Source organism: Orbicella franksi, chromosome 2 (genome assembly GCF_964199315.1).
Source record: "Orbicella franksi chromosome 2, jaOrbFran1.1, whole genome shotgun sequence".
Classification (NCBI taxonomy): domain Eukaryota; kingdom Metazoa; phylum Cnidaria; class Anthozoa; order Scleractinia; family Merulinidae; genus Orbicella; species Orbicella franksi.
In genome coordinates this window covers 32908611-32928594 of record NC_138146.1, presented here as the reverse complement: position 1 = coordinate 32928594, position 19984 = coordinate 32908611, and the positions used below count along the sequence as shown (strand labels likewise).

The following is a 19984-nucleotide window of genomic DNA, read 5'->3' as shown; positions in this document are numbered from 1 at the left end:
TATTTAGTGAGAAAGTTTCCAGCAAATCCGAAATTTGTTAAATGTCAGAAAAGCGACCCATCCAACAAAAATTTCCGGAAATTTCGGGAATTTCCGGTGAAAAACTTCCGAAAATTTCGGTAAACCTCGCAAACTTGCCCTCTTATCCAGAAATTTCGGGAGATGTTGTTTCATTCTTCACTGGAAAATTCCGCACATTCAAACCGGAATTTTTCATCAAATAAAAAGTGCCCTTTAAGGAGCTCAGTCACGTACAAAATTGCCTTTTTACAGATAGAAGAGCACCAAAGAGATAAAAATAAACCATGAAGAAACAGGAGGATGGAGAAGATTAAACGGCGAACTTGAAACATTTATAATTAGACTAAACGTTTCAAGATATGCAAACTCTGACGTAGCTCTTTTAATTTAAGAACTACTTTATTTACGATGTGAATTAAAGAACAAAATGTAAGTATTACAAGTTTTATATTTATTTATCTATTAAGCAAGGAGACATTACGCGGATTACTACGTCTAACATAACAAATTGAATACTTGCTTCTTGATCTTGTGCTCCTACTACCCGTATGGTAAAGTTACTAAAAGATCCCAAGGTCCTAACACCTGTTACAGTAAAAACTCGCGTGTAAGAACCTACTTTTTTCAGAGTTTGGCAAAACAGGTTCTTGTATTACTGGGTACTTATTGACAGTTTAGGCTAAGTAGGTTCTTAATTAGGTTCTTAATTTCTACAGAGTAGACATTGTTGTTGATTATCAGAAAATAGTATAAAATCTGGTCTGTTCTTCATTATAAATATTTAACAAATTTAACATACATTGTGCATTTTGAGTTTCATTTAACAATTCAATTTTCTAAACTCTCGATCACATTTTTGGTTTTTGGTAAACAAATATATAAATTAAATAGTTAAACCCCACATATAAGAACCTGTTGGAATTTGTTTGGCTAAACAGGTTCTTATAGTTTGGGGTATTAGAAAAGCAAATTTCTGCCTGAAGGTTCTTAAATCCCCAGGTTCTTACACGCGGATTTTTACTGTATTCTATAAGATACATATACAGTTTGTAAAAAAACCTACGTAGACCGAAACTAGGGTCCAAAGACCAAGTTTTGATTAAGTAAAAACAGAAGCATATCACCTGGTAAAAATATACAATATTTCAATTCTGTTTCCCTCATAGCCACTCTAACCATATAATTAAAATTGCACCATTTCAGTACAAATGCCTGAACACAGTCTGTTCTGGTCTAGTGGCATGTTCACGAGGCCGAAATCTAAGGAACGCTTTTTTTTTTTTTTTTCTAAAAAATGCCAGAAGCAACCAGGACAAGCTTAACTTTAGATGTGACCTTAGCTATGGAGTAAATCTTGCCTTAATTTCTATTCTATTCTTCTTCATGGTACCATTCAGACTATTGATACCTTGGGTATTGTTACGATATATATTTTCGTATCGTTCTCTACAGTGGTTATTTATAGCGAGTGTACCTGAAAAAAATAGCATATCATTGTCGAATAATTTAGTCGGAGCAGCCATTGCTGCTAGTATATACAAAGTTCAGACTGCTGGGTGATCAGAAAACACCACTAGCTACCCACGTGACCGCCATAAGATCATGCAATTTTATAAGAGTCACTTATCGATCACTTAAATCTCTGACCCAGACAATTGACAAAGCCGGATACAGTATCAATCCTCTGGTCATGCTAAGAACAAATGCGAATTATGCGAAGCGCTTTTGCAAGCGGGAGCAAGTATCTTATACGAGTATACCACTCCCCATTGTGCCTTTTTTAAATGTTTTCGTTTTGCACTTGGCTGTCATTCGGGGATTGCTTAATGTCCAATGAAAGTGCATAGCGATCCTCTGTTTCCACTTGGGTGCATATGGTTCCTTCGTCATTTCCTGAATGAACAAAAACCCACCAAATTTTTAAGAAGGAAATAGAACAAGGATTACTTTTGTTTTTGAACAACCTTGAATTTTTAAACTGACTAATGAGTAGGACTGTCTAGGAAAAGTAAAAAGCAAACAACGATTTTCCGATCCCTTCGCTGAAGCCTCATTCACATTTTTGAGAATGAAAACAAATGAATACATTCTGACGGAGGAAAGGGAGGCGCAAAAACATATAATTATGATCTGATCGCTGTGGCAACACTATTCTGAGCAAGTCTTGAGTTTCGATGTTGTTGGTAAAATAATGCAGAAACCAGAGCTAACTAAGACCTCATATAGAAACGCTACAATCAGTAAGTTTATCTCTTAGAGCGGAAAATGCGATGACATTAAAAACTACTCTTACCAGAGATGTGGTGACTTGCAGATCTTATTTTGAAACTATAAAGACATGTACACCGGTGGAAAATGTGATAAAACCAGCCTTTGAGGACGCTTCTCACCTTACAATTAATAGAAAAAGAAGATGTTTCAATAACTAGTTCTGAATACATGTTGCGAAGTGAGTTACTTTTTTAAGGAACCAGAGCTGTAATGAGTTAAATAGCCAGCAAATTGCATGGCTGATATGATAAAGTGTAAAACTCTCTATATAGCAACAGATATGAGTGAATCACTGAATAAACAGCAGAAGTTAGCGTTTTACATACCTATATATCATGATCAGTTAGTAAGCAAAGTGAAAACATCCAAACACTTAAACGTCCATCGTCTTACCTTGGGCGTGGAAAATGTGTAGAGCACAGGATTGACCGAAGAATTAACCGGCAGAACAAACACTGCAAACCAGACGTAAACAAATCCCTCTTCGTCATGAAACTTGCCGGTCAGAGCAAGGATACTGAGAATTATTACAGGAACCCAGCAACTGAAGTCCGTCAAGATGATGGCGAACACTCTCCTTGCCAGAGCGGACTCTCTTTTGATGCTATTGGAACTCACGTCAGATTCACCATGAGCTTTAACTCGTCGCTGTGATTTTGAGACTTTGACAATAATGGCGATGTAAGCTGTCATGATGAAAAGAAATGCTGCGAGATTCAAAGCGATAAACACACCCACTGAATACTCCCAGCCTGCCAGTCTTTCAGGAGACAACTGAAGAGGAAGACAAACTGACGAACGACCTTGGAAAGCAAAAATATCGCATTTTTCAGTGCTAAGTGGTAACGTTTAAAGCAAAATGACAGTTGTAACTTAAGTCCAAGTATAATAAGTCTAATCAGACAATGAACAATTGAATGACTGATGTAAAGGAACTTAGAACCTGATTAACAAGTGTACTTCTTATATTTGTTTCTTTTTGTTTTGATTCTTTTGCTATTGTTATTATTGTAGTTGTTTTGTTAAAACCAGAAAAAGTTTTCGTTGTCCTACTCTCGTTTTCTAAAGATACAAGACTATATGAAATAAAATCATTGATATAACTGGAGAACTGACTGTTCCATTTGTACCTGAGCCAGTTGTGTATGTCTTCTAAAGATGTTCTTCCGGCAAGTACAGGTAATTGTATGAATGCGAGTGATATCTGAAAATTATCTCAAAATTGCATGAGTTTTTGGGCGAGTGTAATTTCGAATAACTTTCAACTATCACGAGTAGTGTAAATCCTTAATTGCTCGAGCTTTCAAACGTTGCTCATTTATTATATGACTGAAAAAACTGCGAACGCGAGTGCGCTAATTTGCCTTGTAGTACAAATTAAAAATTAACGGTAAATTGCCCCGCTCTCAGCCAATCACAAAGAAGTTATTTTCTCAGTCATATAATAAAGTTATTTAGCTATCGATCACACGCAAAAAAGGAATTATTTATGTATTATGGAGAGGTAGTCATTTAAATTAATCTGAAGGTATACCATAAAAGCCATATCTTCTGTCCTCGTTATAAAAATAAGGGGTGTCAAACGTTGGTACAGTGGCGATGATTGCTCCAGAGACCCAAACAATCGTGCAAATGACGTAAGTGCCTCTTAAAGTCAAACGGGAACAGGTAAAGGCGAAGACGATACTTATCAAACGGTCAGCGGTTATCACCGTCAGCATCAGTACCGAGACCTCACTCGACAGCACTGACAAAGCACCAGCCACTTTACAGAGAGCTCCCGAACGCCATATTAGATCAAAGCTGAAGTAGGAACCTAAATTAAAGGATTTTCATAAGGATTATAATTTAGTTTTCATTCATGAAGCTATTAGCAGACAACTAAACTTTAACCCCTCCCTCAAGCTTGTTTCGAATATACAGTTGGTACATTTATTCAAACCCAGATCTGGACTCTGCACACTGAAACTGACTAAACTGTATGAACTGGCTTAAAACGTGTTTTTGTTTTTGTTTGATTTATGCTTCCGCAACGACTGCACCAGGGCAAGCCATAACAAACAGGTTATTTATGTGCGCTAGGTTTTGTGGGAAAAGAACTATAAAACAATCCCTTTTACCCTAAGTAGCAATTTACCAGTTGCTCACTTGTCAGAAAACCGAGTTAAGCGCCGACTCTGGAAGAATAAAATCTTTGCTGCGTAAAAAGATTTTTAAAATAATGACTGCTTGGAAAAGTGTCAAAATTGAATGCGGTTTTTATGACAGCGTACCTTACCTTATCGTGTCTATACACTCCACTTATACTAAACACCAAAAGTCTCCTCGATTCGCTTGTAATCTGGCTCCTAGCTCTTCTCTAAATTCTGAAAATCCGATTACTCAATTGGCTAGATTTCTCCAGTTTCTAACAACCGCACTTTCACTTTTTTTCCGACTACCTTTCTTTCAGGGAGAACCTGCAAAGCATATGGCATAAACCTAAATTGCTTTCCGGCGTACGTCAGCAAACTAACCTGATTGGTTTAAACTCGTCGGATAACGGCCAGTGAATCAGCTGTGATTTTCTGTATGGCCGAGTATATTAATAATAATAGATATTAAGAGTGAAAGTTACTGGGTCAATGAAATATTACCTGCCCACTGCAGATCTTTAATGGCGATGATCATGAGATAAACTCCCATGAGGAAGTCAGACACAGCGAGATTTGTCAGAAGACAGGTTTGAACCGGGTGATCATCACGTCTAATCAGGCGCCATGCTATGACTGCCAGGTTACCAAGCACAGCCAGGATACCGAGCAACCAAATGCTCTGTCTGGGGCCTGAGGCCTCGATCATACGATTACAGCTTGACAAGGCACCTCCCTCCGTCTTTGGGTAGTCGCATTGTACATGTTCAATATACAGTGTGGCATAACAACACAAGGAGAAGCTGTCCAATTTTCTTTGATGAAAGTAAAATTAATATAATACAGTTTGTAATCTTCTTTTCTTATAGGAATTTATCGTACCTGATGAATTTTTTACCGTGTATAAATAATGATTAAAGATAAAAGATTAAAAGAAAGAAAGATTAAAGAAGGAAGAAGATCTCACAGTGTTTGACCACCTTCCCAAACACCTCTAAGCTCGTCAAAAATGCTCTGCTTTGCATCGTATTTTCCACTCTCTTCTCGGTGTTTGTAAACGCGGTCAAACACAGTTGTTCGTGTTTGATATATTCATCTGCAGCATTCTACTAGGGTCCAAGACACACGAAACATGATAAATATTAACAGCATATATACTTACAAGATTCTAAGGCCTGGAAGATGTTCGAAAGTCCTTAGGGGAATCTCTTTAAGTAAATTGTCCTGTAGATATCTAAAACATTGTCGATTGTAATGGTTAGATAAGGAGTTCATATCAAACTACCAGTTAACAACTGTGTAACATGTGCTTAACCTAGCTCATTAAAAGGTGTGTGGTTTTTTAATTTGTTTGTTTTTGTTTTTGTTTGTTTGTTTTTTTCCATACTGGCACGGGCCATTTTAAAAGAGACCTGTTCCAGATTTCAATTACCTTATTCTCATTCGGCTGTAAATATATTTGCAGGAAAACTTTTGAGATTGTTTATTTAGATTATTGCTGAGAGCTTTGCAAAGCTGTTCGATATGCGTATAAACCTGTACATTATATATTTCATAAGAGTCATCTGAACTTTTTTTATATTTCTTTTGCACAACGTCTTTGATGCAGACAATATTACAAATTATGATCGATCCATCAAATATTTTCGCTCACGCTCGAGTGGTTCAAATGCGTCACGTGACTAGATATTCCCCAGCTAAAACTGGGAAATATCTGATTGATATTCCCCAATTTTCAAAACTGCGCCTGTTACGAAAAACATTTGAAGGATAATGAACACAATAGCCTTCATTCGGCGCGAAAATATGCTCGGATAGTCGTCCTTGGACATTACGCTCTCGGAAAACTGCTCGCTACTCGGAACAGATAATGTCCGCTGACAAATATCGAGCATATTTCGGCGCCAAATGGAGGCTATTGTTTGTACATTATTATGATTGCAACACACCAATTGTCTGCCCTAAATGCCACCTCAATCACCCAAGCGTGCTCATGCTAATCGTTTCTTTATTTTTTCTCAATTCTTTTGTGGGGTGGGTCCGGATGTACGTTTTAACTTGGAAGGGGAAAGGCAATTGGGCCTCTTAGGGTACTTACGCCCTTTTGTCTTACAACGTGCTTCTTGGCAAATTTGTAAATCAATTAATACTTTTGCTATCTGATGTCTGTTGCAAGCTGTTATACTAAGGCATTGCCTGGCCTGTTATGGGTCCTTCGATTATTTTTCTCTATGTTCGTTAAACTGCGTGGGGTGTTATACTTACAGGTATTTAAGGTTGTCAAGCGCAAAGAAAGCATTTTAATGTATGGTGGTAATCTTGTTGTTATTCAGATCTCTGGTGATGAATCAAGATATGTAATTTCAAAACCAAGAAAAGCAAATTAATTTTGGAAGCAGATGGGATAGTGAACAGAGGCTATGGTATGGCAATATGTAATCTAAGCAAGGCACCAAGAAATAACTTACAGTGTTTTTAACCTTTTCAAGCCAAAGAAAATAAACCCAGGTAACTCAGAGATTTCGTTCTGAGAGAGGTCTCTATGAGCAAGGATAAGTTAAAAAAATATATTAACATTCATTATCAAAGGTAAAAAGAAGTTATTTTACAGCTATATGTATGTGGTGGACCGGGGTGATAGAATTGATAAGAAAGTACATTGCAGTTTGTTTAAATAGACCTTATCACTGTTTTGGAAGCCATCTTCACGGGTAGTCAGCCCCCATCAGAAATAAATCACACTAAAGTGTTTGTATGCTCTTGTATGGGAATCTGACGGCAAATAATTTTCCGCGTACTTGCACGAGGTTGATAAGCTCTCGACTGGACTGGACGTTTTCTCGCGTACTCAAATTTTAAGAAAATTAGTTGCCATTTGATTTCCATACAAACGCTGCAATTTGTTGCCTACACAAGCTGTTGCCTAATTACCCATGCAAGTTGCTCTGAAAACGGTGAAAAGTTCTATACTAAGGGCCCTGCATGTTATTGCTATGCCAAACACTCGTTTCAAGTAGAGTAGCAGAATTATAAGAAAGACTGGCTCTTCCAACAAAACGAATTTGTAAGAATTTTGTTATCCTCTTAGAATATCGATCTATCGAAACGATTTCCTATTTTGTAAGGTCACCGGCCCTATAGTTTATACGAAAATATATTTCTCCGAACTAGCCACTAATATCATCCGGTAATGCCGTCTCAAATTCGTATTTAGTTTATAAAACCAGTAGAAAAGGCAATTTGTGAAAAGGAAATGTTTTGACTGAAAAATGAGTTATACCGGTACGTGTATTGTAATTAACTTACAAAGTCAACTTACAGAGTTTCCAAGTTTTTCAAGTTGTCGAATATGTTCCCAGGTAGCTGAGTGATTTTGTTCCGAGAGAGGTCACTTAAAACAACCATAATATGTATCAGTATTAATTGTTAGTTGAAATTCGCTCATTGTCGTGTTAAGCAAATGTACACTTCTTTCCTCCCACCCTCTGCCCTTCAGTGCGATATATGATCTTAAGGGTATAAAGCTTAAAACAGTGTAATTCCTTACGATTGCAAAGATTAATTTGAACGATAGTAAAACTATGTGAATCTTCTCTTTCAATCAAGCACTGTAAACCATCATTACCCATAACTTTCGACATTGCGTGCCGTTTACGCCATTACGCCATTGTTGGAAGAGCTATATTAATCCGACCACAAGTTTAGAATTAAAGCCTTGAAATGATTCTCGTCTCTCATTATTGAGAAAGTATACGGCTCGAATTTTGGTCCGCGGACGTTAGCCCGTTCTGAGAGGCGAATCAAAAATAAAACTAGAAAACTCGCTCTCAGACAACTGTTCACTTCTCGGAACAGATTATGTCCGCGGACAAATATCCGAGCGTGTTTTCGGGCCAAACGGAGGCTATTGCCTATATATTCGTGGATCAATAATTAAGAAATAGAAAACATGCATATGTACCGTGATTCTATCGAGTTATAGAAACACGAGAGGAAGTTTGGGAGAACGAGAAATGCTGTGGGAGCATAGTGTTCAATGGCTCAGCCAATCAGATTACAGCATTTGCATTAGTATCATACTAAAAGAATTCTACTAAAACTGGATAGAAACACGGAGAACATTTCTTGTATTTCTTTTAGAAAACACCGCGACGAGAAAAAGGAAAACAATTTGTTAACCTTGATTATCAAAATGTAAGTTTTCTTTTCTCGCGCCATCATTACGTCGACAGCTCGTGCTAGTTCTGTGTTTCTATCGAGTTTTAGTATAAATCTAGGAGCGTTCTATCACGAATGCCGTTCTCTGATTGGCTACGTTACTCACTCTCTATTCTGTAATAGATAGTGAGTAGCGTAGCAGTGTGTCCTTGTTAACAAAATGACGGCCGCTTCTTGGCGTTTTCGAAGTGTCTGCGACGAGGATATAGATTAAGTTTTGAACAAATAGTAGATTATACTAAAACAATTAAATTATTCGCTCTCGATTTCTATCAAGCGATAGAAATCTCGAGCTCATAATCTAATTGTTCAATAGAAACACGATTTTTAACCAATCAATGCGAGAATTTTTTTAGGACTTTCTAATGAGAGATAAGAATCAATTCAGGGATTTAATTGAGCGTTTTCACATGACTTCACGGCAGCCATATTGGTATTTCAAAACAATGAAACGGCGGCCAGGTTGGTGTACAAAGCCAATCCTGTGGAAGTCGAACTCTTTTCTTATGTAAACACTTTCTTTTGTTCCAATAAATTTGCATGGCTGCAGGCCACATGAGCGAAAACGCTCTATTCTAAAACTGCAGTTGGATTAATGAAGTTGTTTCAAGATTAGACAGGCGTAAAACGTGTACACGGAGATATCATTTCCCCCAATATTTTAATAACAAAATCTCTAATTTTGTTGAAGTCGTTACTATGATTTACCTCTTTTCTGATTGCATTTAAACAGCTTGTAAAACTCAGTAATTAGTGACAATCTTACCTCTTTGGTTGTAATATTTAATAGAACATTGGTTCTCACAACCATTTTTTTTTTTTTTTCGAGTTTAAGTTTAAGATTTGGTAAAGTAATAATCCATTAATTGTATCTTTATCAAATATATGAGCATATTTCTCGCAAATGGAGGCAACTGTTTATATTCGTCACGGGATCAAAGTAGTATGTTAAAATTGAAGACGTTCGTCTTTTCTGCGTAATAGAAATTCAAAAACCAATTAATTTATTATCGACTTCGAAACTTTTAATCACAATTTGCACATATTTTAACAAGGTTATCAAATACTGGAAAAGAATAGGGCCTGTTTTATATCATTTTACGTTTTTGTAAAATTCTCTCCAGGTATCGGATGAGAGAATCTCTAATTTGCTGAAGTTGTTGTTTACTTCTTGTCTGTTAACATTTAAACAGCTTGCAAGACTCAGTAATTATTTAAATTTTTAGCTCTTTAATTTGGTTGTAATATTTAATAAAACATTGGCTCTGAAGCCCAAAAATTCTAGTTGCTTTTAATGTACTTAAAAATTGAAGGCCTTTTATCGAGTTCGAGATTTTAGTGAAATCTTATTCACATTCATGCTCTGAGTTCTTAGGTGAAGCTCAACGGCTCTGTCTATCGGTGACTCGCTTTGTGAATGGCATTTTGGAAACAAAGCGGAAAATACGTCTTTCAAGGCTGCCCGATAGTTTGAACTGAATGCAATCAGAATGAGCGGATTAACCGCTGTACTAAGCAACAGAAAGATGTAATAAAATAAACCTACAAATACTACACACCTATCTTTGATAAATATCGATGGATAAAGTATTTCTAGAAACAAGTAAACATAGAGAGGTGTCCAGCAGGTGAAAAATCCCAGTGAAACCGATCCAAAGATCTTCATAATGTTTTGGTTCTGTCTAACTCTTGTTGCTTGTAGAGTGCCTCTGTTGCCTTTGTCGAACTTTTCTCGTCTCCTTAAATGTTTCATAATGAGAGGATAGAGCACTAGTGTTAAAATCAGGGGTGTATAGTAGAACAAAATAAAACTTAGGAAATGGTAGATTTTCAACGCCAAGTCACTCATTGTGTTTCTACAAAACGTGTTCTGCTCTATCTTTACGACTTCGGAATGGACGAAGAACGGGACAACGCTTAGCAAAGGAAGAAACCAGCTTAGAAAAAGAAACATTTTCCTAGTCGTTGCAGTAAGGTTCAAAGTTCTTAGTGGAAATACGATTGCAACAAATCTGTCCACGAGGATGAGCACCAAGCTTAGAATTGACACCACATACGAAACTGCTCGTGAATAAATTCCCAGCTTGCAAAAAAACGTAGCAAGTGTTGGGTCCGCAAAAAGACTTCCACCAGCTTTCAACATGCCTTCCGTGGCGTAGAGTGGCCAGTTGAGCGAAACACAGATCAGGTCTGAGACTGCCATATTCACAATGTAGTAATTAGAACTTATCTTCAAGCTTGGAGTTTTGATGAAAGTTGTAATCACAAGAAGGTTCCCTGTGATTGCTAAAAAGCTGACCACTGATAGAGCGACCGTGAATGCCGTAGAGACGCCGGACGCCGAACACTTTGCTTGATTCATGCTGTCACCCACAGAAGAGTTATTCATCTTTTCAAACAACGCCTTCGTTTCTTCCTGACTTGTTGTTTCTTCCTATATAATTTCCGCCCTCAAGAGCCCTCATGGGCCCGATGAGGATGAACGAGTGAGTGATATAATTTCAGACGAGAAAGGTTAAGACTACACTAAAAAGTCGCGGAAATAATTTGCATTAAGCTGACGAGAAACGTTTTCTATTAACTCTCCGCAGTGCACTTGAATTGGACGTCGCCTGTCAATCAGCACCCGCAGGAGAACTTACACTTGTGCAGGTGACAGTTTATTGTTAACTTTTATCATTTTGCTAATTTTAAAAATACTGAGCAACAGTTGGAACTGCGAAATGAAAATTATCACATATGAATTTAAAGGAGCTTTGTTGCACAAATAATGCATGTTAACAGCGCAACAACCGGAAAAAGACGCTTTGCATTCAGAGTAAATATGATTCATTATTAACCACCGCAAGCACCAAAGAACTATTTTTTATTGGAAACTTAAAATTAAAAAATTGTACTTCGTGTTTCTTAGTTTAGCTTATACTTGTCCTTGCAAAACTGAGAAAAGGCAATAAAATACAGCAAGAACACCACAGTATTTTGGCGATAACCAGTTGCTTCTCGGACAACCTCATGGTAATATGTTTGTATTCTGCCTGTCTTTTTTAGACAGTGGTGTTATCAGTTATAATCACGATTAGGATTAAACCGATCGTATCTGAATGGTCCTAGGATTCAACTGATTAGACCATTTTATGTTATGAAGCACTGATGGGTTAAGATAAAGGATATTAAGTGGACGCTAATACTGATTGTGGATTAAAAGAAATAATAATATATTTTACTCAATTTCTCTGCAAAGACAGGCATGGTGTCCCCCCTCTCCCCTCCCCCCTGCCCTTACAATCAAAGTATGAATATACAAGCGAAAAAGAACTACGCAACTAAACGAAATGCCTAACACAACTGCTTCGAAATAAATACACATATTATATACCAAAAACATATTAAAACACACTGTACAGACAAACTGCAGTACGTTTCCTCGACGCAGGTGTTACCGATGAGGTTAAAAATCTATCAGCAAAAAAAATCGATTATGCAAAAATAAAAAAGACATTATGGACTCGGCTTTGAACTGACTTATCGACTTATCAACCAGAATCGCGTACTAATGATTATATCACTTTGTTATTAAAATGTTTGCTGTATTTGGTTGAAATAAACATACTGTATGCCAAAAGACACTAAAGGTAAGAATTGAAAAAAAGTGAGCCGTGAATATATTTTATCGTCATCAATGGATTCCTCTTTTCTCCTATATTCTAATAAATACTCACGGAATGAAGTCTTACACTCGTTTGCCGGTGAGTAGTATATATTACGGAACTGTATTGATAAATCTTTCGCCTGTCCTCATTCGGAATTGCGAGAGGAAAGAGATCACACATGAATTGTAAGAAAACTTCAAGAAAGATAATCCCAATAACAAACATCAAACGTTTTGGTTTGCAAGCAAACTAAATGTGTATGTTATTGAACCAGCGTGAGGTCTTTATGGTGGAAAAATTATTTTGAGTGCGAAATCGATCGAAATACTCGATCACACTAGAGAAGGAAGGCAAACTGTGCATTTCGGTAAATGGTTTCTTGAGGTTAATGTATGTGTTAATAAAGAAAGGAAAAACATTGAAAAACTACATAGTCGGAAAAGAAAATTACTGCTATACCCATGGGAATCAAACTGGTATACTGCCGCATGTGCAGCGGATGATTACTCCTCCGCACCACATCCACAACACTCAAACGCTGGGTAATTAGAACAGCAGGCTCAAGTGAGTTAGCAAAGTCGTGCGAAAGTCGTACGAGTTGATGGCTGGTTCCAGCATATCCTAAGTCTTTGTTGAGCTTTTCAAGTGGAGGTGACACGAATTACTCACCAAGTGAATTGTTTGAAGGTAATGTTTCTCATTCTATGATTTGTTAGGACACACGGCAGTTTCGAGAGCTAGAAAGTAGATGAAGAGCATTGTACGAATTTTCTGGAGGTGGTCCCCATGGGCTATGGATGAATATGAAAGTCAGTTCTTCACCTTCCCATTCTCCAATTACGCAAGTTAAGTTCAGTGGCTCAAAGCCACTTTCATTTTGGAAGCGGCTGATAAATTAATGCTTACCCACGATCCATTCTCAAGCCATATAATAAGAGTCCTTATTATATAGCATATCTTACTGGTCCCGTTGGCAAAATGAACAAGTTCTGATTAGTTCCCTGTGCAGGCCAATGCACCGCGGACCGTTAAGATAAAGGTCATTAGGACAATTCTTATGAATGCGCCTGCGTTGCTTTCAAGCGGTTTTTCCTCGAGTGTTTTTAAATGTACGTGATAGTTTGTGTTTACAATCTCATGACAAGTGCATGGGGACCTACGACTATCACTCGAAATTTGCCTAAAATTTATAAAAAAAAAGCTTATTAAAGAAAAAAATAATAATAAAACGAAACAAAATGAAAATAATTACTTTTTAAATCTGAAGTAAAAGGAGATTAAAGTGAAAACCATTTAGCAAAAAAAGTGGAATGAAAATGAAATAAAATCCAAACAAAACCCAATTGGACATAAATTGAAACAGAATTATGAAAAAAAATTAAACAAAATTTTTATGAATTTTTCTGTAAATTTGAGGAAGTAGTAATATGATAATAAATTTGGGGAAGTAGTAATATGATAATAAATTTGGGGAAGTAGTAATATGATAATAAATTTGGGGAAGTAGTAATATGATAATATGAAACTCATTGAAACAACTGCTGAAGTTAAAAAAGTTCACATTTACATGTACATAATGTATATGCATGTGCATCGTGCGTGGAACTTTAGAAAAACATCCGACACGTGTCTTCCACCAAGCCTAAGAATGATAATCTAATGATTACTGATAATCTGTTGCCTATTTATCAGACATACAGCTGAGTCTTTCAAGTATATTTCCTTTGATAAAGTGTGTTATCGTTTGTCTCACGATGTAGTCACTGAGCGATCGCGTGCAATTTGAAAGGAACTTTACGTGTAATTAAACCTGATCCTATTTTGTGAAAATGGCTATTTATACTTTACTCAACAATACTCTTCAAGTTAGGCCAGGTTTGTCAGCTCTTTCGGTCACGATTACGAGGCATTATTACAAAATCTATTTTGAAGCTCCACGTTTTCTTCCATAGGTGAAATACGTCCTGTATGACATTTACGGCAAATAAGCCAACACATCATGTCTTTTACAGCTGCCCGATAGTTTGAACTGAATGCAATCAGGATAAACGGATTTAACGCTGTACTAAGCAACGGAAATATGTAATAGAAAAAACCCACAAATAAAAGACATTTATCCTTCATAAATATCGATGGATATAGTATTTTTAGAAACAAGTAAACATAAAGAGGTGTCCAGCAAGCGAAAAATCCCAGCGTGACCGATCTAAAGATCCTCATAATGTTATCATTTTGTTTAACTCTCTTAGCATGTATGTTGCTTCTGTTACCGTTTACTAGCTTCGCTCGTCTTTTTAATTGTTTCATGATGCGATGATAGAGGACAAGTATTAAAATCAGTGGCGCACAATAGAATACTGCAAAACCTAGGAGGTGGTAGATTTTTAGCGCTAAGCCACTCATTCTGTTTCTACAAAATGTCTGTTGTTCTTCTTTAACGATTTCACTGTAAACAAAGTATGGAATTAAGCCCAACAGAGACAGAACCCAGGTCAGAAGAAGAAAAACTGCTCTTATCCTTGTGGTGATGTTAAGGGCTTTCAACGGGAATACGACTGCAATGAATCTATCCACGGCGATTAACACCAAGCTCTGAATTGACACCACATACGAGACTGCCCGCGAGTAAATTCCTAATTTGCAAGCAAATTTGGCGAGTTTTGGGTCCGCAATGAGGCTTCCACCAGCTTTCAACATGCCTTCTGTCGCGTAGAGCGGCCAAGCCAGGACAACAGATACTAAGTCAGAAATTGCCATGTTCGCTATGTAGTAATTGGAACTTGTCTTCAATGTGACCATCTTCATGAAAGTTATGATCACAAGAAGGTTCCCTGTGCTTGCTAAAAAGCTGACCATTGAGAGGGCGACTGTGAACATTGTTGACACGCCGACAGAACAATTTGTTTGGTTGATATTATCAACTTCTGTATTGTTATCCATCTTCCAACACAGTTTCGTCGTCTCTTCTATTCTTTTGGCTAATAGTATTTCTTCAACCCACCCAAATGATTCTTTATTATGATGATTTATCAAGTTTTGTAGTCCAATATCAGGCATTGCAGCCCATTTTAATGTTAATGTTTATTTACCTTTCAACCAACAATTGGCAGTAGGCAGGAATACAATTTGATATGTATACTCAACGTTAGGCGCTGTTAAATATTTATACGTTAATTTGCGAAATACGAATTTGAATTTTAATAAATGTTATCACTACTTCTAATTTCAGTAGACAAAACATAGAATTTTCTGGACGTTTCTTATGTAAATAATGGTGATAACCACCTGCAAATCTACGCAAACTAAAAATTGTCCACCAATGTAGTCACAGGTAATGATGAAATATTCGATCATTGGGTACTAGTTAAAATCGTAAGAAAATGGATGTCTCGCTCGCAATTTTTGGCTTAATGAAAAAATAAACCTAACAAGAATGTTGTAACACTTTGCTGATAGTATTTTCCTCGCGCAACCCGGCAATTGAATGCTTAGGTTTTTTTCCCTGCACGTTTTGTCGATGCAGGTGATATGGTGAGGTTAAAACGATCGATTACCATAATGCGAAACTTTAATATACACATTATGTAATCTTTTCGCTTATCAGACTTAATGGCTAATACAATCACGTACCGATGAATTTATCATGTCTTACTGAGATATTAGCTCTTTTTCCTTGAGTGCGTGTGCGGGCTGAATTCTGTAAATCCTGCAATCTGACTGGTTCCGGGTGTGGGCGGAAATTTACGATCTCGCTTACGCTTCATTTCGGGGAATATTTGAAATATTTCACCAAAAATTTTCCAGTTAGAATAACTTAGCCCTTACCATGAGCATTTGATTGATATTAATCGACAAAATTTAATTTTACGCAATTTTCATTTTGTGCTTTCGTTTGGAAGTCAGTTGTACCCTCGATCGTAAAAGTTTAGGAACAGGTACAGTTTTTAATTGAAATTCAAATCGCCGTATATTAAGTAAAATATTGAGTTCAAATTCTTTGTTTTTTATTCCTGTTTTTCCCTCAAGCCAAATGTCTATCAAGTTTCATTCGAGAAGTATTAATATTATTTACTCCAAACAGTTGTGCTGTTGAAAAGAACCAAAATCTATACGTGAACAGTTTGCCAAGGTTCCTTTCCTTTTAAATCAATGAAAATTGTAAATTGCTGCATATGCTATGTCTCGTAGAATTTTTTTCATTGCCCCTTTGTTAACGCTGAGGTCCTAAAGCCTTAGGTTAGAAGAAATAATAGCTGTGACTCAGTGGTATAGTTTATAACGCCCGTTGGTGTCTATAGCTATCTACTGGACTTTCTGTTATTAAATAATCTTAGTGTAAGATTGTTTCTCAGACTTTCTCGTCAGTTTTAAGTCTTTCATTTCGCAGTTTTTTTTAGTTTATTAGTGATATTGAACAACGACACTTGCGAGGACCTGTGCGCAATCATACAGATATTGCGAAGCAACCTTCTAAGCACACCAAGGTTTATTTACCAAATGAAAAAAGTAAAAATAATTCGTTATTTGCCGGACTAGGTCGGTCGATATAGGAAAAAAATTTGCCCTAGGTCTCGAGTGCGGCCCTCAGCCGTAGTATTCAGAACTTCATAATGGAACGGCAAATGACACATATCATATGTATTTGGTATAATCGACAGTACATGAGCGGTATTTGATAAACACTTAAAAAAACACAGAGCCACAGACATCTTCTATGTGGGACTGAATACTTTGTCTCCTATTGGGATCCAGTACATCTTTCTAATTTTATGGACATGCCAACCCCTTAACCTTTCTCCAAGCGTTTGATGTCCAAGACGTAAAGATATCTTTCTTTAAAAACGTGTTGAAAAGTGTCCTGCCTGCAAAATTAATTTAGGTTGAGGTATAAAATATAATGACGAAATGGCCTGATCGGGTCCTCTGTTACAAAGATGTCTTCCCTTTTGTTTTTACTTGAAATACCTTTTCCAACAACTGTAAACTTTATAAACCGTAAAGCAAAGAGGCTAAGATAAGGGACCTGGACACTAACTATTCTGGTTATACTTACAGAATTCGCAGATCAGTGAGGTCTTGAAAGATTTCGGGGGAAAGCTCAATCAACCGGTTATCCGCCAGATACCTGATAAATATGAGATTGAAAATTGAGGTATAAATATATAAAAACCAAATACGTCAACAATCCTCAGGGAATGTAACGTTTTAATACCAATTGTAAAAAAAGAAGTTTAATTTAAAAATCATGAGTATGTAAAGAAAATGAGGAACAATTCTGAAGGTAATTAGTTGCGGTGTCGATTAGTGTTTCACATATTCTCCACTTTCCGCCAATCATCTCAGTACAACAAACGTTCTACTTACAGTTCTCTCAGTGAAGAAAAATTCTGAAATGTCTTCGCTGATATTGCAGTTAGTGAATTTGAACGTAGGTCTCTGAAAAAGTGACAATATAAGGGTAATAAGGAGTCTTTACCAGCGTAAAAATGGAGATTTACGGAAAATTGAAGTTGGCTTTAATCTCGTAAAAGTTGGTCGTACAGGTTCATGCAATAAATTAAATGTTGTTGAAGGTTTTCAAAGCCGATTTCTACTCTACCGCGCTTGAAGTTTCCAACATTGATTTTTTTTTCTGAGACTTTTACCACTGTAAAATGATGAGTTAGTTATGCCAGAAATGTAAAAAAGATGGGAGTCACCGACTTAGTAATGGTGAGAACAATCCCGGAAGACCACCCTACACCTCCAAAAATCGGGCTTCGTTAGCGAATAAGGCTACAGTGTCTGTAAGTCCAAAATTATTGCAATTAGATCTTTCAAGTGAAATGCTCGCTACCAAATATTGTTTAAGTGGACCTATTAAGTAAATTTAGTCAACTGGTGAGGTTCCTTAAAGAACAAGTTCGCATTTAGCGACCATAGTTTCACGCGCCTTACAACCGCAAGATGACAGGATTCGATGTCCCGTGGACAGAAATCTTGAATTTTTTTTAACTTCCCACATTGAATTTTTTGTTCATTTTGGAACAATGCAGAGATAATTGTAAATAAAATCTGTTTCTGGAAGGTGAAGTAGGGGTCACCGAACGTCCAAGATCGTTAAATCCAGGCAAAGCTATAGCAATGGCCATCTACCCTATCATTGTTCATTTTATTATTCAGAGGGCGCTCTCCTGCATGACGTGGCGTGTGAATTTTCGTGCGCAGTAAGGATGCGCAGAAACAATTAGCGCGAAAATCCTTAAAGTTGGCATGCAAGGAACTTTAAGCAAATACTTGAAGTTCGCTTAAAACAGTTTGGTCTCTTTAAGGAAGCTTAAAACATGAGTGTATAGCTAGTCTACAGCTTAGTTTTGAAACTGTAAAGCGTATAAACACTGCCTAAGTTAGAAATTTACTACAACATTGCGCCAACCTTACGAAGCAGTAGAACTATGTTTTCATGCTGTGTTCACCATCAGTGTTTCGTTAGGTGACTGTATTTAGCAGCGAAAGGGGATTAACTCTTTTCAAGAACTATTTACCTTTAGTTAAGGTTGCATTTTATCGATATATGTAAAGAGGGTTTCCAAAGCTAAAGCAGATTGTCTCAAGTACTTACAAGTATTTCACCGAGCTCCTTGAGCCACGAAAACTGTTTTCAAAAAGGCCTGTTAACTTATTACTCCTCAGATCCCTGTGTGTAAATAAAAAAAATACTTTTTCTATTAATAATTTCAAGTATATCCCAATGTTTTCGGAAATCATATCTTGCATTGAAATGCAGTTAGAAGATCGTCGGGCCCAAAGTTGTACTTTTCGTAAAAGAGAGATGTATAATTCAGATATTCGCACGGTCGTGCATCTATTTTGCATATCAGTCTTCCATTTCCCATGCATACACATAGAAACTCAAGTGTCCTGTGAATAACATGTGATGTAATGTTAGCGAAGCCAATTACGGCATGGACGCTACTTTCCAATTAGTGCCATAAACCTCTATGCATAGTGCGTGCGTACTTTATATGAAATGCTGATACAATCCCTCGAGCGTCATTATGACCTATCATTGTCCAAGACGTATTTTTCAAGTTTTTGTCCAAACTACGTAATATTTACTATTCTGTAATGAGTCGAGTTGAGTTAAGTCATTAGTTTTAGTATACTATTTATACATAAGATGGCATCAATAACAGTATTGTATCACTCTCTGACGGTCTCATTAGTTACTTCTATTCTGGCAATATAGTTAGTACGTGGCCTGACTGACTTTTATTTACAACAACTTAAGATTTCTCGTGATCTAATACTGGAACTTTTGTTTTAGTGCATCGTTTTCGTTTTTGTCTGTTTCAAAACAAAAACAGATACAAAACTTTGAAAAACGTTTCTCTTTCTTCCGTAGTCATTTTCTTATAACTCAAACTCATTTCGCTTTCAATGACATCCTTTTACTTACAGTTTTTCGAGCCGTTTGTTGATCTCCACTGAGATTCCATACAAGTCATTGTCACTTAAGATCCTACAAAAAAATGAAGTAGCTTTTCATTAATCTCGAGACAAAATGAAACTCTTCTCAAGGCAACCATTTTGACTTTTTGTACCATTTTGGCCTTTTGTGCCATTTTGACTTGTTTTGCACCATTTTGGCTTTTTGTACCATTTTGGCTTTTGTTCAGAGAACAGCAGTGTGGACCGGAGCAAGTCAGATAT

General features: G+C 36.8%; 3 protein-coding genes across 4 annotated transcripts in view; all 3 read right to left on the bottom strand.

The window, feature by feature from the left end:
* Positions 1-16: 16 nt before the first annotated feature.
* Positions 17-19984, bottom strand: part of LOC145479400 (uncharacterized) — a 28643-nt gene continuing 8675 nt past the window's right edge. Inside the window, exons 9-20 of one of the 2 annotated variants that reach the window (XM_081457763.1) lie at positions 19731-19793; positions 18894-18968; positions 17657-17728; positions 17346-17417; positions 7744-7815; positions 6893-6964; positions 5587-5658; positions 4929-5239; positions 3827-4108; positions 2686-3095; positions 2315-2411; positions 17-1914 (exon numbers count right to left, since the gene is read on the bottom strand). In XM_081457763.1, the coding sequence (XP_081313889.1) occupies positions 1802-1914; positions 2315-2411; positions 2686-3095; positions 3827-4108; positions 4929-5239; positions 5587-5658; positions 6893-6964; positions 7744-7815; positions 17346-17417; positions 17657-17728; positions 18894-18968; positions 19731-19793 (1711 nt within the window). In that variant the 3' untranslated portion in view covers positions 17-1801. The remainder of the gene's footprint in view (positions 1915-2314; positions 2412-2685; positions 3096-3826; positions 4109-4928; positions 5240-5586; positions 5659-6892; positions 6965-7743; positions 7816-17345; positions 17418-17656; positions 17729-18893; positions 18969-19730; positions 19794-19984) is intronic. The other variant, XM_081457762.1, reaches the window with a different exon arrangement.
* On the bottom strand, positions 9961-12286 carry LOC145480129 (neuropeptides capa receptor-like). Its single transcript, XM_081458587.1, has one exon. The coding sequence runs from the start codon at positions 11029-11031 to the stop codon at positions 9961-9963; it is 1071 nt and encodes a 356-aa protein (XP_081314713.1). The 5' UTR covers positions 11032-12286.
* LOC145479403 (neuropeptide FF receptor 2-like) lies at positions 13913-17334 on the bottom strand. The gene has a single exon (XM_081457765.1). The coding sequence runs from the start codon at positions 15347-15349 to the stop codon at positions 14192-14194; it is 1158 nt and encodes a 385-aa protein (XP_081313891.1). The 5' UTR covers positions 15350-17334; the 3' UTR covers positions 13913-14191.

What these genes read in the sequence shown, in the direction of transcription:
- LOC145480129 (XM_081458587.1), bottom strand. Translation starts at nt 11,031, where the DNA reads ATGAATAACTCTTCTGTGGGTGACAGCATGAATCAAGCAAAGTGTTCG.
- LOC145479403 (XM_081457765.1), bottom strand. Translation starts at nt 15,349, where the DNA reads ATGCCTGATATTGGACTACAAAACTTGATAAATCATCATAATAAAGAA.